This window comes from Aethalodelphis obliquidens, unplaced genomic scaffold (assembly GCF_003676395.1).
Source record: "Aethalodelphis obliquidens isolate GAN/ISIS:26980383/991018 unplaced genomic scaffold, ASM367639v1 scaffold39, whole genome shotgun sequence".
Classification (NCBI taxonomy): Eukaryota; Metazoa; Chordata; class Mammalia; order Artiodactyla; family Delphinidae; genus Aethalodelphis; species Aethalodelphis obliquidens.
This window is the reverse complement of record NW_020837983.1, coordinates 3,552,736-3,571,373: the sequence shown is the minus strand read 5'-3', so window position 1 is coordinate 3,571,373 and position 18,638 is coordinate 3,552,736. Positions and strand designations below refer to the sequence as shown.

The following is an 18,638-nucleotide window of genomic DNA, read 5'->3' as shown; positions in this document are numbered from 1 at the left end:
GGAGGCTGGAACATGTAATTGAGTGTGACCAGGAAAAAAAAAAAGAGAACATGTAATTTAGGAAGCAGCTTTTCCTACATTCCACCTTTCTGGTCATGATATAGCCATGCACATCCTTTTTCCTGCCTCCCCAGTAGGGAGATCCTAAAGTTCCCCACTTACTGAATCCCGCACAAAGTCAAGGATCTCAAGCCAATGCACTGTCTGGTTCCTTGAGGTTTACAGACTATGAAGTTTACCTTCTGTTTCCCAGCCTCACCAGACCCCTAATAAATAACAGCAAAGCAAAGGATAACTGCTTCATAGCTCCAATAATCACTCCCATTTAGAAAGGGAAGAATGGGAAACACACAGGGATCATTGATCCATGCTGTGCAGGATACCGCTGAAAAGGCCCATTATACTGACAGTAGAAGTTTCTTGCTTAGACCCTAGTTATGGTCTTTTTTAGAGAAATTCCCTTGTCATGGCTCTACCTTCTGGATGGTTCTCCTTCCTTGTCTCATATGAAGTGAGTGTTACAAATCCACAAAGTTTGCCTTCTTTGGGGGCAGCACTCTGCTGGTTTAAGTTTAGAGGCCCAGGGATTGGTTTTCATTCACAGAATTTTTTAAACAAAATTTCTGGTTTCCCTGTAAATATAGTTCCCTCATATTTTAGTAACATTTTTACCATTTCTAGTTAGTTCCATGTGCCAGTAATCACACTGCGATTTCTTTCTTAGACATGGTTCTCAAGTCTGCTTTCTTTATAAACATCAGATCTCCCACGCGTCTCTTTCTATAGTGGCTGCCTCTAGGTGATCTGGAACATTACGTTCAGGTGAGAAAGGAACACCCTTGATCTGCTCTTTGCCCCCCTCTCTCTCTCTTTTTTAACTGAGATGTCTTAATGAGCATTTGTTTTTCAAAATCTGTTTAACTGTCTTCAAAAATTTTTTTAAAGTTTTATTGAAGTATAGTTGATTTACAATGCTGTGTTAATTTCTGCTGTACAGCAAAGTGATTCTGTTATACATATATATACATTCATTTTTTAAAATATTTTTTCCATTATGGTTTATCATAGGATATTGAATATAGTTCTCTGTACTCTACAGTAGGACCTTGTTGTTTTAGCCATTCTATATATAATAGTTTACATCTGCTAACCCCAGCCTCCCACTCCATCCCTCCCCCAACCCCCTCTGAGTCTGTTTCTGTTTCGTAGATAGGTTCATTTGTGTCATATTCTAAATTCAACATGTAAGTGATATCATATGGTATTTGTCTTTCTCTTTCTGACTTCCCTTAATGTGATTATCTCTAGTTGCATCCATGTTGCTGCAAATGGTATTATTTCATTCTTTTTTTATGGGTGGGTAATGTTCCACTTTGTGTGTGTGTATAGATAGATACATACATAGATAGATAGATAGATAGTTAGATATCTCATCATCTTCTTTATCTGTTCATCTATCAATGGACATTTAGGTTGTTAACATGTCTTGACTATTGTGAATAGTGTTGCTATGAACATAGGGGTGCATGTATCTTTTTGAATTATAGTTTTGTCTGGGTATATGCCCAGGAGTAGGATTGCTGGATCATATGGTAATTCTATTTTTAGTTTTCTGAGGAAGCTCCATACTGTTTTGCAAAGTGGCTGTACCAACTTACACTCCCACCAACATATAGGAGGTTTCCTTTTTCTCCACATCTTCTCCAGCATCTGTTATTTGTAGACTTTTTAATGATGGCCATTCTGACTGGTGTGAGGTGGTACCCCATTGCATTTTTTTAAATTATATTTTTTATTGAAAGTGGGCATAGAGGGAACCTACCTCAACATAAAAAAAGGCCATATATGACAAACCCACAGCAAACATTCTTCTCAATGGTGGAAAACTGAAGGCATTTCCTCTAAAATCAGGAACAAGGCAAGGGTGCCCACTCTCACTACTATTATTCAAGAAAGATTTGGAAGTCCTAGCCATGGTGATCAGAGAAGAAAAAGAAATAAAAGGAATCCAAATTGTCAAAGAAGAGTAAAATTGTCACTGTTTGCATATGACATGATACTATATGTAGAAAATCCTAAAGATGCTACCAGAAAACTACAAGAGCTAATCAATGAATTTAGTAAAGTTGCAGGATACAAAATTAATACACAGAAATCTCTTGCATTCCCATACACTAACAATGAAAGGTCAGAAAGAGAAATTAAGGAAACAATCCCATTCACTACTGCAACAAAAATAATAAAATATCTAGGAATAAACCTACCTAAGGAGGCAAAAGACCTGTATGCAGAAAACTATAAGATACTGATGAAAGAAATCAAAGACGACACAAACAGGTGGATCAAAGACGACACAAACAGATGTTCTTGGACTGGAAAAATGAAAATTGTGAAAATGACTATACTACCCAAAGCAATCTATAGATTTAATGCTTCTCTTTAACTTTTATTTACTGCTTTTTGGCGTTTAGAAGTTGGCATTTCCAATCTTGTTCCCAAATTACTGGGCTCTCTATTCCCTCATAGTTTTGCTTGTGAACTGGCCAGTTCTTGCCTGACTTCATCTTTATCCTGTAGCTCCTTCCTCGAAGTATTGAGGAATGCTTCCAGGCACCCTCTGGGGAACACTTAAGTCTGTAATAGTCCCCACCAACATACATGATTCAATCACAATAGAATTTCATTTCTTTTTCAGTAGAGTCCAATGATAGTTTGAACTAAAATATTACCTGCCGTGTCAGGAAACAAAGGATGTGGCAGCCATCAAGCCATCACATTACAGCCACTGGATGGTGAGCCCTGAGGGAACTCAGGGTGGAGACAAACAGGCTGCCCACTGCCAAGCTCATCTAGCAGTCAGCCACTGTAGCCACCTGTGATAGTACACCAGAGGAAACTCAGGATGAGAAAACACTGGATACTGGCCCCAGGTAGCTGAAGGGCATATCAAAGGAATGATTTCAGTGAGCCCAGACTCTTGCATCTTCCCATACATAGAAAAGAGCTAAATTCCTTAATCTGAGCTATCTGGTTTTCTTTAATTAATAGTAATCTTTTGATGTTCCAACTACCTGGTCTTTGTTGTAGAAACTCCTGTATATCCTGACTTCCCCCCTTGCCTCTTTGAGCAGTCTCTCAGAGTCATCTGAGATGCCTCCTCCCAGGCTTGAAGTCCTAAGAATGTTTACTGAATAAAACATAACTCTCAACTTCTAGGTTGTGCAGTTTTTTCGGTCGACAATAGTAAATGAGTTACAGAATACCCTCCTCCATCCCAGGAAGATCAAGATTCTGTGTTCTTACAAAGATACCCTTATGGTTTCTCTGGAGATTATTTCCATTCTAGCCAATTGGAAGGGGAAAAAGAACACAGGATTCAACACGGGAGATTTTTAGTGTTCAGGTCTGGAAGTGGCACACGTGACTTCAATTCATATTCTGTTGATAAGAATTCAATTAAATGTTTGATTTCAGGCTAGGAAAAATAGTGCCAGGAAAAGGACAATATGGATTTTGGTTAGTAGGTTGCAGTCTCTGCTACAATATCTAAATTCAGTAAAAAGAATAGGATTTGAAAGATATGTTGTGGATTAAAACAAACAGTGCATATAATGTAGTGTACAGGGGGGAAGAAATTTTCTTCTACACTTCTAGGTTCTTCTGGCTGGTCTAAGAATTAAATTGACGTGAGACAGATTAACAGGAGAAAATCAAACAGAACTTTAATAACATGTATACATGGGAGAGACCCAGGAAAACAGAGTGACTCATCAAAATGGCTGAAACCCTCACCTTAAATACCCTGATCTCCAGCTCTGTAACAGTGTGGTTTCATTGAGCATTAATAGTACTTGATAAAATGAATGTTACCAAGAATGAATAATTGGGAAATTTAATTGTATTTATTTGCACCAACAATTGTATCCTTGATAATTTATTTGAAAGAATTTTATATTTTCTTTTTCTTTACATCTTTATTGGAGTATAATTGTTTTACAATGTTGTGTTAGTTTCTGCTTTATAACAAAGTGTATTAGTTATACATATACATATGTTCCCATATCTCTTCCCTCTTGCATCTCCCTGCCTCCCACCCTCCCTATCCCACCCCTCTAGGTGGTCACAAAGCACTGAGCTGATCTCCCTGTGCTATGTGGCAGCTTCCCACTAGCTATTTTACATTTGGTAGTGTATATATGTCCATGCCACTCTCTCACTTTGTCCCAGCTTACCCTACCCCCTTTCCTTGTCCTCATGTCCATTATCTATGTCTGCATCTTTATTCCTGTCATACGCTTAGGTTCTTCAGAACTTCTTTTTTTTTTTTTGATTCCATATATAAGTGCTGGCATATGCTATTTGTTTTTCTCTTTCTGACTTACTTCATTCTGTATGACAGATGCTAGGTCCATCCACCTCACTACAAATAACTCAATTTCATTTCTTTTTATGGCTGAGTAATATTCCATTGTGTGTGTGTGTGTGTGTGTGTGTGTGTGTGTGTGTATATATATGCCATATCTTCTTTATACATTCATCTGTTGATGGACACTTATGTTGCTTCTATGTCCTGGCTATTGTAAATAGAGCTGCAGTGAACATTGTAATATATGACTCTTTTAGAATTATGGTTTTCTCAGGGTATATGCCCAGTAGTGGGATTGCTGGGTCATATGGTAGCTCTATCTTTAGTTTTTTAAGGAACCTCCATACTGTTCTCCATAGTGGCTCTATCAATTTACATTCCCACCAAGAGTGCAAGAGGGTTCTCCTTTCTCCACACCCTCTCCAGCATTTATTGTTGGTCGATTTTTGGATGATGGCCATTCTGACGGGTGTGAGGTGATACCTCATTGTAGTTTTGATTTGCATTTCTCCAATGATTAGTGATGTTGAGCATCCTTTCATGTGTTTGTTGGCAATCTGTATATCTTCTTTGGAGAATTGTCTGTTTAGGTCTTCTGCCCATTTTTGAATTGGGTTGTTTGTTTATTTGGTATTGAGCAGCATGAGCTGCTTGTAAATTTTGAAGATTAATCCTTTGTCAGTTGCTTCATTTGCAAAAATTTTCTCCCATTCTGAGTGTTGTCTTTTCATCTTGTTTATGGTTTTCTTTGCTATGCAAAATTTTTTAAGTTTCAGTAGGTCCCATTTGTTTATTTTTGTTTTTATTTCCATTTCTCTAGGAGGTGGGTCAAAAAGGATCTTGCTGTGATTTATGTCATAGAGTGTTCTGCCTATGTTTTCCTCTAAGGGTTTTATAGTGTCTGGCCTTACATTTAGATCTTTAATCCATTTTGAGTTTATTTTTGTGTTAGGGAATGTTCTAATTTCATTCTTTTATATGTAGCTGTTCAGTTTTCCCAGCACCACTTACTGAAGAGGCTGCCTTTCTCCATAGTATATCCTTGCCTCCTTTGTCATAGATTAGTTGACCATCGGTGTGTGGGTTTATCTCTGGGCTTCCTATCCTGTTCCATTGATCTATATTTCTGTTTTTGTGCCAGTACCATACTGTCTTGATTACCGTAGCTTTGTAGTATAGTCTGACGTCAGGGACCCTGATTCCTCCAGCTCTGTATTTCTATCTCAGGGTTGCTTTGGCTCTTCAGGGTCTTCAGTGTTTCCATACAAATTGTGAATTTTTTTGTTCTAGTTCTGTGAAAAATGCCAGTGATAGTTTGATAAGGATTGCATTGAATCTGTAGATTGCTTTGGATAGTATAGTCATTTTCACGATGTTGATTCCTCCAATCAAAAAAACATGGTATATCTCTCCATCTGTTTTTATCATCTTTAATTTCTTTCATCAGTCTCTTATAATTTCTGCATACAGGTCTTTTGTCTCCTCAGGTGGGTTTACACCTAGGTAATTTATTCTCTTTGTTGCAGTGGTAAATGGGAGTGTTTCTTTAATTTCTCATTCAGATTTTTCATCATTAGTGTATAGGAAGCAAGAGATTTTTGTGCATTAATTTTGTATCCTGCTACTTTACCAATTTCATTGATTAGCTCTAATAGTTTTCTGAGAGTGTCTTTAGGATTCTCTATGCATAGTATCATGTCATCTGCAAACAGTGACAGCTTTACTTCTTCTTTTCTGATTTGGATTCCTTTTATTTCTTTTTCTTCTCTGATTGCTGTGGCTAAAACTTCCAAAACTATGTTGAATAATAGTAGTGAGAGTGGACAACCTTGTCTTGTTCCAGATCTTAGAGGAAATGGTTTCAGTTTTTCAGCATTGAGAATGATGTTGGCTGTTGGTTTGTCATATGTGGCCTTTATTATATTGAGGTAGGTTCCCTCTATGCTTACTTTCTGGAGGGTTTTTATCATAAATGGGTGTTGAATTTTGTAGAAAGCTTTTTCTGCATCTATAGAAATGATCATATGGTTTTTCTCCTTCAATTTGTTAATATGGTTTATCACATTGATTTGTGTGTATTGAAAAATCCTTGCATTCCTGGGATAAACCCCACTTGATCATGGTGTATGAGCCTTTTAATGTGCTGTTGGATTCTGTTTGCTAGTATTTTATTGAGGATTTTTGCATCTATGTTCATCAGTGATATTGGCCTGTAGATTTCTTTTTTTGTGACTGCTTTGTCGGGTTTTGGTATCAGGGTGATGGTGGCCTCATAGAATGAGTTTGGGAGTGTTCCTCCCTCTGCAATATTTTGGAAGACTTTGAGAAGGATAGGTGTTACCTCTTCTCTAAATGATAGGTAGAATTCGCCTGTGAAGCCATCTCATCCTGGGCTTTTGTTTGCTGAAAGATTTTTAATCACAGTCTCAATTTCATTGCTTGTGATTGGTCTGTTTATATTTTCTATTTTTTTCCTGCTACAGTCTCAGAATGTTGTACTTTTCTAAGAATTTCTCCATTTCTTCCAGGTTGTCCATTTCATTGTGATATAGTTGCTTATAGTAATCTCTCATGATCTTTTTTATTTCTGCAGTGTCAATTGTTACGTCTCCTTTTTCATTTCTAATTCTATTGATTTGAGTCTTCTCCCTTTTTTTCTTGATTAGTCTGGCTAATGGCTTATCAATTTTGTTTATCTTCTCAAAAAAATAGCTTTTAGTTTTACTGAGCTTTGCTATGGTTTCCTTCATTTCTTCTTCTTTTATTTCTGGTATGATCTTTATTATTTCTTCCTTTCTGCTAACTTTGGAGTTATTTTTTTCTTCTTTCTCTAATTGCTTTAGGTATAAGGTTAGGTTGTTTATTTGAGATGTTTCTTGTTTCTTCAGGTAAGATTATATTGCTATAAACTTCCCTCTTAAAATTGCTTTTGCTGCATCCCATAGGATTTAGGTCATCATTTTTTCATTGTCATTTGTTTCTAGGTATTTTTTGATTTCCTGTTTGTTTTCTTCAGTGATCTCTTCGTTATTGAATGGTGTATTGTTTAGCCTCCATGTGTTTGTATTTTTTACAGATTTTTTTCCGTAATTGATATCTAGTCTCACAGTGTTGTCGTCAGAAAAGATACTTGATATGATTTCAGTTTTCTTGATTTGTGAATGAAGGCTTGATTTGTGAATGAAGATATGACCTACCCTGGAGAATGTTCCATGAGCACTTGAGAAGAAATTGTATTCTGTTGTTTTTGGCTGGAATGTCCTATAAATATCAATTAAGTCCATCTCGTTTAATGTATCATTTAAGGCTTGTGTTTCCTTATTTATTTTCATTTTGGATGATCTGTCCATTGGTGAAAGAGGGGTGTTAAAGTCCCCTACTGTGAATGTGTTACTGTCGATTTCCCCTTTTTTGGCTGTTAGCATTTGCCTTATGTATTGAGGTGCTCCTATGTTGGGTGCATAAATATTTACAATTGTTATATCTTCTTGGATTGATCCCTTGATCATTATGTAGTGTCCTTCTTTTTATCTTGTAATAGCCCTTATTTTAAAGTCTATTTTGTTTGATATGAGAATTGCTACTCTAGATTCTTTTGATTTCCATTTGCATGGAATATCTTTTTCCATCCCCTCACTTTCAGTTTGTGTGTGTCCCTAGGTGTGAAGTGGGTCTCTTGTAGACAGCATATATATGCGTATTTGTTTTTTTATCCATTCAGCCAGTCTATGTCTTTTGTTTGGAGCATTTAATCCATTTACTTTTAAGGTAATTATCGATATGTATGTTCCCATTACCATTTTCTTAATTGTTTTGGGTTTGTTATTATAGGTCTTTTCCTTCTCTTATGTTTCCTGCCTAGAGAAGCTCGTTTAGCATTTGTTGTTAACCTGGTTTGGTGATGCTGAATTCTCTTTGTTTTTGCTTTTCTGTAAATATTTTAATTTCCCCCTAAAATCTGAATGAGATCCTTGCTGGATAGAGTAATCTTGGTTGTAGGTTTTTCCCTCTCATCACTTTAAATATGTCCTGCCACACCCTTCTGCTTTGCAGAGTTTCTGCTGAAATATCAGCTGTTAACCTTATGTGGATTCCCTTGTATGCTATTTGTTGTTTTTCCTTGCTGGTCTTAATATTTTTTCTTTGTATTTAATTTTTGATAGTTTGATTAATATTTGTCTTGGCCCTTTTCTCCTTTGATTTATCCTGTATGGGACTCTCTGTGCGAAGTGCACCTTATTGACTATTTCCTTTCCCATATTAGGAAAGTTTTCAACTATAATCTTTTCAAATATTTTCTCAGTCCCTTTCTTTTTCTCTTCTTATTCTGAGATCTCTATAATTCAAATGTTGGTGCATTTAATATTGTCCCAGAGGTCTCTGAGATTGACCTCAATTCTTTTCATTCTTTTTTCTTTATTCTGCTCTGCGGTAGTTATTTCCACTATTTTATTTTTCAGGTCACTTATCCGTTCTTCTGCCTCAGTTATTCTACTATTGATTCCTTCTAGAGAATTTTTAATTTCATTCATTGTGTAGTTCATCATTATTTGTTTGCTCTTTAGTTCTTCTAGGTACTTGTTAAACGTTTCTTGTATTTTCTCCATTCTATTTCCAAAATTTTGGATCCTCTTTACTATCATTACTCTGAATTCTTTTTCAGGTAGACTGCCTGTTTCCTCTTCATTTGTTTGCTCTGGTTGGTTTTTAACTTGCTCCTTCATCTGTTGTGTGTTTCTCCGTCTTCTCATTTTGCTTCACTTACTGTGTTTGGGGTCTCCTTTTCGCAGGTGCACATTCGTTGTTTCCATTGTTTTTAGTGTCTGCCTGCAGTGGCTAAGGTTGGTTCAGTGGGTTGTGTAGGCTTCCTGGTGGAGGGGACTGGTGCCTATGTTTGGTGGTTGAGGCTGGATCTTGTCTTTCTGGTGGGCAGTACCATGTCCAGTGGTGTGTTAAGAGGTGACTTTGACCCTATTATGATTTTACTAAACCTCTCTGCTAATGGGTATGATTTTGTTCCTGTCTTGCTGATTGTTTGGCATAGCATGTCCAGCTTGCTGTTTGTTGAGTGGAGCTGGGTCTTAGCATTGAGACGGAGATCTCGGGGAGAGCTTTTGCCATTTGATTTTATGTGGAACTGGGAGGTCTCTGGTGGACCAATGTCCTGATCTCAGCACTCCCACCTCAGAGACACAGGCCTGACACCCAGCCGGAGCACCAAGACCTTGTCAGCCACAGAGCTCTGAAGAAAAGGGAGTAAAAAAGAAAGAAAACTGAATAAAATAAAATAAATTTTAAAAATTATTAAAAGTAAAATAAAAATTAAAAGTAATAAAAAGAAAGAAAGAAAGAAGAGAGCAACCAAACCCAAAAACAAATCCACCAATGATAATAAGCACTAAACATTATACAAAAACCAAAGAAAACAATCAAAAAGATCCAGACAGGCAGAACCCTAGGATAATGTTAAAAGCCAAGCTATACAGACAAAATCACACAAAGAAGCATACACATACACACTGACAAAAAGAGAAAAAGGGGAAAAAAATATATATAAAGAAATAGGAAGCGAGCAACCAAATCAATAAACAAATCTACCAATGACAATAAACTCTAAATACTAAACTAAGATAAACATAAAATGCTAAACTAAGATAAACATAAAATCAGAAACAAATTAGATGCAGAAATCAAATCCCAAGTCTACAGTTGCTCCCGAAGTTTACCACCTCAATTTTGGGATGATTCGTTCTCTATTCAGGTATTCCAGAGATGCAGGGTACATCAAGTTGATTGTGGAGTTTTAATCAGCTGCTCCTGAGGCTGCTGGGAGAAATTTCCCTTTCTCTTCTTTGTTCACACAGCTCCTGGCTTCAGCTTTGGATTTGGCCCTGCCTCTCTGTGTAGGTCGCCTGAGGGCATCTGTTGTTCCCTTAGACAGGACTGGGTTAAAGTAGCAGCTTATTTGGGGGCTCTGGCTCATTCAGGCCAGGGAGAGGGAGGGGTATGTAATGTGGGGCAGAGGCCAATGTGACATTGCAACAGCCTGAGGTTCACTGTGTGTTCTCCCAGGGAAGTTGTCCCTGGATCGTGGGACCCTGGCAGTGGTGGGCTGCACAGGCTACCAGAAGAGGAGGGGTGGATAGTGACCTCTGCTTGCACACAGACTTCTTGGTGGCTGCAGCAGCAGCCTTAGCATCTCATGCCCGACTCTGGTGACTGTGCTGATAGCCACGGCTTGTGCCCATCTCTGGATCTCATTTAGGCTGTGCTCTGATTCCCCTCTCCTTGCTCACGCCAAAACATTGGTCTCTTGCCTCTTAGGCAGTTCCAGACTTTTTCCTGGACTCCCTCCTGGCTAGCTGTGGTGCATTAGCCCCTTTCAGGCTGTATTCATGCAGCCAACCCCAGTCCTCTCCCTGGGATCTGACCTCTGAAGCCCAAGTGTCAGCTCCCAGCCGCCACCTGCCCCTGTGGGTGAGCAGACAAGTCTCTGGGGCTGGTGAGTGCTGATCGGCAATGATCCTCTGTGTGGTAATCTCTCTGCTTTGTCCTCTGCACCCATGTTGCTGTGCTGTCCTCCATGGCTCCGAAGCTTCCCCCCTCTGCCACCTGCAGTCTCCACCCACGAAGGGCCTTCCTAGTGTGTGGAAACCTTTCCTCCTTCACAGCTCCCTCCCACTGGTGCAGGTCCCATCCCTATCCTTTTGTCTCTGTTTTTACTTTTTTCTTTTGCCTTATCTAGGTACGTGGGGAGTTTCTTGCCTTTTGGGAAGTCTGAGGTCTTCTGCCGGCATTCAGTAGGTGTCCTGTAGGAGTTGTTCCACATGTAGATGTATTTCTGATGTATTTGTCGGGAGGAAGGTGATCTCCACGTCTTACTCCTCTGCCATCTTGAAGATCTCTCGAATTTTATATTCTTTACCAATATCTAATGGGAATAAGTCAAATGCATTTTTACATGTTGCTTTAAAAATGGATTTTGTGAAATAAATTATTTCTGAAGTTTGTAGTTAGTTCTTTTGATTTTTTAGGACTTCATCATAATTATTTTCTTTCTTTGCAGCAGGCACTTTGGAGATCAAAGATGGGAAGAAAAGATGCCTCCACTATAAAACTTCCTGTTGATCAGTACAGAAAGCAAATTGGTAAGCAATGAATTCCCTTTGATACATTCTTGTGAATTCAGATGAAGAAAAAAAGCAATTATGTGTGATATTAAGAAAATAACTTTTCCCTAATACATATGATGCACAGAATATGAATAACAAAGGACTGCACAGAATTTTTAAGGAAGAAAAATCAGTGCAGCCCTGTTTACCTCTGAAGAAATACCTTTTTTGTACTTATGATTTTTCAAAGCTCTTTTAGATTTTATTAATTTGGTAAAGCAAAAATACTTTTATTGTTATTCTTAAGGCAAGGTGCTTGTGTATAATCAGTATTTTTAATATTAACATCTGTTTAATTATTTATTTTTATCCTTATAAAACCTTTCAATTCTTTTGACTCTTAGTGGCAATAATGTGATAACCTCAAAATTCTCTATTAAAATTTTAACTTAGTAAAATGGTGAACTAGAGGAAAGTCCAGTCAACAGCAAAGGAAGATAACAGGAAGCTTCCCTGTTTTAGACTATGCTCTAGGTACAGGATTTCCTACCCAATCTTTTCAAGGATGCATGGAGTATTTACAAAAAATTACCTCCATACTACGTCACAAACCAAGTCCCCTCAATTTTAAAGAATCAATATCCTGCAACCACAACTTTGAACAAAGTGTAGTAAATTAGAAATCAATTGGAAGCCAAAAAGTTAACTTCCCCTTCCCCACCTGCTACCCTCTCTTCTTACATGTTCCTTCCTTTTGCCACCTGTTCCCATTCTTTTGGAAATTAAAATAATAATAATAAAACCTCTTCTAAATAACTGACAGATAAACAAAGAAGTTACAATACAAGTCAGAAGATAAGTAGAAGTAATTGATAATAATAGAGTATATACCTGTTTTATAAATATGATACATAAGGTACACTCCATAAGGGAAAAGATGTTTCTGCAAAACAAAGGAGATGAAAGCAAAGTGAAAAATATTTAAAATATGTAACCAATTAAAAATTTACATGTAGAAAAATAAAGCCCTACTATAAATAAAATAATCTGGAAATCCAATAGTAAAATGGGCAAAAAATATGAGCAGGCAATTCATAAAAGAGGAAATCAAAATACACAAACAAAACCAAACAACTATTACAACAAAAAATGCAATCAAAAGAATCTTATGAAAGATTTAACTCACCTAACTGATGGATAATGCAAATTAAAAAACAGTATTTCTGACTATATTATTTCTTAGGAGAAGGTTTATTATATTTTATTTCTTTTGTATATATCTTCCTTCACTTATAGGATGCAGCATGAGTAAATAGTGTGGGTTGTTATATTACTTATGTGTTTAAACAGAAGGACTGACTTACCAGATTGAAGTTTGATCAGATGGGATGTGCTAAACCACATAAATAAAGAATAACCATATTGGGGATCAATCCACATCCAACTCTTAAATAAACAATTCTTAGAATTTTGACAAGTGTATATATCCATGTAACCACATATGCCAATCAAAATATAGAACATTTCCATCTTCTCAGATAGTTCTAGTCAGTCCTTACCCACACCCCCCATATGCAACCACTGTTCTGATTTCTATCATCACTGATGACAGAAAAATAAAATAAAGCATCAGCTAAGATTTTTATTGAAATTGAATTATATCTAATGATCAATTTTTGAGAATAGACACCCTAAAAATCTAAAGTATTCTGTTCTATAAACATTGCATATCTTTCCTTTGATTTAGTTCCATTCATATATGTAAGAGCCAAGAAAGAATAAGACAGAGAAAGTAATATAATTGTAAAGTCTCAGCCCTCTTCTTATACTAAATTGTTCTGAGGATTCTGTGTTATGCATTATGTTCCCGTATAGAGTTCTCTTTCCTGTTTCACTTCCTCTTGAAAATATAAGCAGGCACAAGATCTACCCTTCTCATAGGATGCTTGTGAGATCCATAAAAAGTGTTAGAGCAGTTTATAAAGTAGAGTGTTGCATGGACATGAGTTATCCTGGGTAAACTTTGCAAATACAGTAATCATGATCAAACAAAATATACTAAAATTAAAATAGCAAGGGTATACTTTTGTTTACTCTTTTTAAGGATAATGCACTGCAGTGTTTAGATTTTCATGTATATACTATAGAATAATATAGTAATATTATGTAAGTAATAATAATAATATGTAAGATTTTGTAAAGACAGAGAAAAAAACGAAATAGAAAATATATTAATTAGTTAATTAATTAGGATATTAACTAATGCGAGAATTTTCTCAAGGATTTTTTTTTCTCACTTAATGCGTCGGAGTTAGAAAGTACCAGAAGCCTCAACTCATACTAATGATGATAGATGGTCTATCACCGACACTGTCTTCCTTACATGGAGTTCTATGTAGACATTTTCCCAGATATGATCCAAAATGTGAGGAGGGAATAAAGCAACTAGAATTATTTTAAGAAGATATTTCAGTATTGATGGTAAAAAACAAAGTACAAATAGCAAATAAACTGAGTATCACAGTGTTTTTCTTTTAGTATTCAAGCTGTTAGTAAGCTAATTTAGATTGCTAATAAAGTTTCACAATGAATAGAGGCGTTGTATGTGTTCAGTGTTCACTTGTTACTAAATCTCATTTATTTATGTAATTTTTGTATGGTCAGTCAGTGACTGTACATGGCAAAACTAGTGCCATTTTTGAATGATGATTTCAGTATCATTGTTTAATATTTGTCTTCCACTAAAAGTTTTGCCTTTTAAATTATGTAGTAAATGACAGTGATTAATGGCTTTCACAAAAAGCCTTTCTTACAATAGTCTTTGCTCAGGTAAGAATCAAATGAGCTGACACTGTGACTGGAAACGCCTCGTAGATAGAGAATTTTCACATTAAATGGACACTACGTTAATTACTGTATCATGATCTTGAAATGTGTAGAGAACTGAGATGGAATACCCTTCTCACTTTTAAGGCAGTATACTAAGAAAAACTGAATATTCTGAAATATTGCTGACTGCAAAGGGAAATAAATTGGTTTGGGCCTTAAATTTCTTCAGAAATAATGTTTTAAAAATAGATAGTGTGAGACTGGCTAATATTACATGTATTATTCTAGAGATAAATTATTTCAAAATTGAAAAAGAATAGAATTTTTAAAACTTCTAACATAATTAAGATATTTTATAAATAGATATTAAATATATGAGGCCAAATAATACATGTGCTAGGTAAATCATATAAAAATTATAACTAATTTACTTATAAATTCCTATTTTCTTATATAACAGAGGTATTATAGGCATCTTGTGCCACGCACATCTTATTTCATCCTCATAGTAGTCCTATAGGAGCTTCATTTTTTACAGATCAGGAAAATACAGCACAGATGGGTTAAAGAAATTTCTCAAGGTGCTACATTTGGTAAGAGGTAGAGCCAGGACTCCATTCCAAGAAACCGACCACAGAATCCCTTCACTATACTGCTTCCCTGGGGCCAAAGACAATATTAGGTACTGGCAGATGCAAAAATAATTAAGTCATAAGATCTGAGTTCATGGAATTGGCAGTATAATAGCACTATGGCTATTATGACTGACTGAGGAAACTCTGCTCATAATTTAGAGATACAATGTCCAAAATAAATTCTGGTATTTCTTAATTCTCTCTATATTTTTAAAAATCCTAATGTTATTACTGTAGTTTATTCACTAAAAATTTGTATATAATGGTATACGTATTTACTGTTTCCTCTATTCCTAATTCTGTTTTATGTCCCAGACCTTCTATCTAAAATCATTTTCTTTTGTGCCTGGTAGACATCATTTTTTAGAATTTCCTAGAATATATGCCTGCTTGTGGCAATTTCTCAGTTTCTATTTTTAAAAAGTGATATTGATATACCATTATTTCTGAAATATGTTATCTCTGGCTATAGAATTTGAATTTGGAAGGTTTTGTTTTTATTTCATTGTGTGTTCTTTCAATATATGAAAATATCACTCCTTTGCATTTTGTCTGTTATTTTTACTCCTAGGAACTCAATCTAAGTGTTACTTCTTTAAAAATAATCAATCTTTTTTTTTTAACCTCCTTTTAAGATTTTATGTGTCTTTGGATTTCTGCAGTTTCACTAAGATAAGTCTAAGTATAGGTTTGACTTCATTTATCCTATTTGGGGTTTACTGGGCTTCCTGTTGTTGTAGATTCATTTTTTAAAATATGTTCTTGAAAATTCTTATCCATTGTTTCCTGAAAATATTACCCCAGTTTCATTCTTTTTCTCTCATTTCTGGCAAATACCAGATATTCTATTGCTGTACAATAGAAAGGTGCATTTTCAGCTTTACTAAATGCTGGTAAATTACTGTCTAAAGTGGATGCACTCACTATTTTAGAGTCAGAGAAATGATGTAAAATGTCAATTTCTCCATATTCTTTGTTACTTCTTAGACTTAAAATTTTTGCCAATCTCATACACATGAAATTGTATTCATTCTTATTTTAGTTTTCATTTTATTACTTACTAAGATTAATCATCTAATATATTTGTTGATCTTTTGATTTCTCTCTTTGACAATTCTATTGCTGCCATTTTTCTTTTTCTTTTTTTGTGTGTGAGTAGACTAAACTACTATTCTTTTCTTTCATTCTTTTTTTCTTTTCATCTGTTAATAGATCTATATTTTCTTGAACCAATTTGTTTAACATCCTGGGATGAAGCTGAATGAAATCTACTGAGTTGTTTTTCTCTCATTGCATTGTTTCATTTCTTTATTTATACTGATAATAATTCTCTGTTACTTTATTCCATTATCCAATTTGCTTCTTGCTTTGGAAATACCTTACTTGTTTAGTTACTATAGCTTTTATACTTTTATACTTTATTTTTATAGTCTTTAAAATGGTAGGACAAATCCTCACCCTTATTTGTTGTTTTTAAAACTTGTCTCAACTACTCTTGGTCCTCTATCTGCTCATGTGAATTTTAAAATTAACTTTAAATAGTCATGAAAAAGGCCACTGGTAGTCAAATTTGAATTCCATGGGATTTGTAGATTACTTCGTGGAGAATTTATGTCTTTATATGTGAAAATTCATATCAATTTTATCTTTTGAAATTATCATATGGCTGGTAAATTCAATAAATTTTTATTATTTTCTTTATAAAGTTATTGAGTATTTTTGAGCTAAACAGAAGTGATACATAATTTATTTGCTATTATTGCATATTTTTTTGCTAATATAGAATTATATTTTGTAATTGGTTCTTGCTGCTATATAAACATGGTAATGAATTTTAATTATTAATCTTGTACTAAGCAACCTGACTGCATTTTATTAGAGTAATAATAATTTGTAATTTCTCTTGACTTTCTAATAGGCATAATTAAATTTTTTTTAACCTTTTTATTTTATCTTTCATATCTTGTTATGTTGTGTTTTTCAAGTATTGGATATAAATTACTGACTTTTAAGAAAACACTTCAATCATTTTGCCATTACGTATAATACAGCTCTAGGATTTTGGTACATACTTGTTGGACTAAGGAAATTCCCCTTTGTTCTTAGTTTGCTAAGAGTTTGTTTTTCTTTTTTAAAATAATAAAGTATGTTGAATTTTATTGAAGTTTTTCTGTATCTGTTGGAAGGATATTTTTGTTATTTTGGCAAATTGTATTTATAGATTTTCAAATGTTAAACTATCCTTGCATTACTGATATATACTGATATATATCCTACTTTGTCTTGATATTTTTTAATACACAGCTGAATTTAGTTTACTAATAATTTAAGATTTTTTTAACATCCTTCTTCATGCATGAAATTGGCACCAACTTTCCATTCTCTTACCACCTTTGTTCAGTTTTAGTTTCAGAGTCATATAAGATTTCTATAATGAATTGGAGAAATATCTTTTTTATATGCTCCAGGATAGGTTATATAAATTTGGAAATATGACTTTCTGGAATGTTTATAAAACTTCCTAGCAAAACCCCTGTCTGAAGCTTTTTAGGTGAGTAGACTTTTAACTACCTTTTTTTTCCATCAGTTAATAGATCTATATTTTCAGCCAATTTGGGTAACATATTCAGTGATAAAGTTGAATGGAAAATATAGAATATATTCATAAACAGTTATGCATAAAATTCTTTTAATATTTTAAAATTATAACTGTAATTTCTATTTTTAATTGATGTTATTTAATTTTACTCTATCTCTTTTTTCATCACTCGAGATTTGTTTAAATTTTTTAGACATCTTAAAGAATTAGCTTTTGTTACTAGATTTTATTATTTCCTTTTCCATAATTCTAGTGTTGTCTCTGATTTCCTTCATTGTAATTCTTTAACTTGTCTCTTTCTTTTATAATTATTTGAGTTGAATTCTTTGCTATTTGCTTTACAAACATTTTTTTTTACTAATGTATTCATTTAATGGATCAGTTTTCTTCACTACATTATTGGCTCTATTATATTATTTTAGAGCTTTCTTGAGTTATATACAGTTATCCCTCAGTATCTGCCAGGGATTGGTTCCAGGATCCTCTGAAGGTACCAAAATCCATGGATGTTCAAGTCCCATAGTTGACCTTTGTATTAATGGCTCTGCATCTATGGATTCAGCCAACCTTGAATTGTGTGGTACTGTCTGTATTTACGGGAAAAAAAATCTTTCTAAAAGTGGACCTGCATGGTTCAAACCCATGTTGTTCAAGGGTCAACTATGTGTATATATATATATATATATACACACATATATATATATTTCAAATTGATTTTTAACCTATTGTTTTCTGTTCAGAAAATGTTTTTAGAATAATGTTACTTTTTGATATTAAGCTCTTCTCTATTGCTTACTATATATATGGTCAATTTTGTTAACATTCTCTCTGTGCTTACAAGGGATAGGTATCCTCTAATATTGGGATGCAGTACTGCTTATAAGTACTGCTTATACTGCTTATATTAACTGTGGTGTTCAAATCTATTTTGTACTTAATATGAATGTATGAGCTGTCATTCTGTGAGAAAGAATAATTGAAATATTCTCACTAATTCCATGAAGCTGTCAATTTTTGTAATTCTGTCATTTTTTACTGTGTATATTTTGAGGTTATGTTTTTGTTGCATAGCATTTCTAAATTGGTATATATTTCTG

General features: G+C 34.7%; 1 protein-coding gene across 4 annotated transcripts in view; it reads left to right on the top strand.

Annotated features, from left to right (window-relative positions):
* Nucleotides 1-18,638, top strand: part of TRIQK (triple QxxK/R motif containing) — a 98,988-nt gene that overhangs the window by 41,506 nt on the left and 38,844 nt on the right. For 3 of the 4 annotated variants that reach the window (XM_027131388.1, XM_027131387.1, XM_027131389.1), the window contains one exon: nt 11,433-11,514. In XM_027131388.1, the coding sequence (XP_026987189.1) occupies nt 11,454-11,514 (61 nt within the window). In that variant the 5' untranslated portion in view covers nt 11,433-11,453. The remainder of the gene's footprint in view (nt 1-11,432; nt 11,515-18,638) is intronic. The other variant, XM_027131390.1, reaches the window with a different exon arrangement.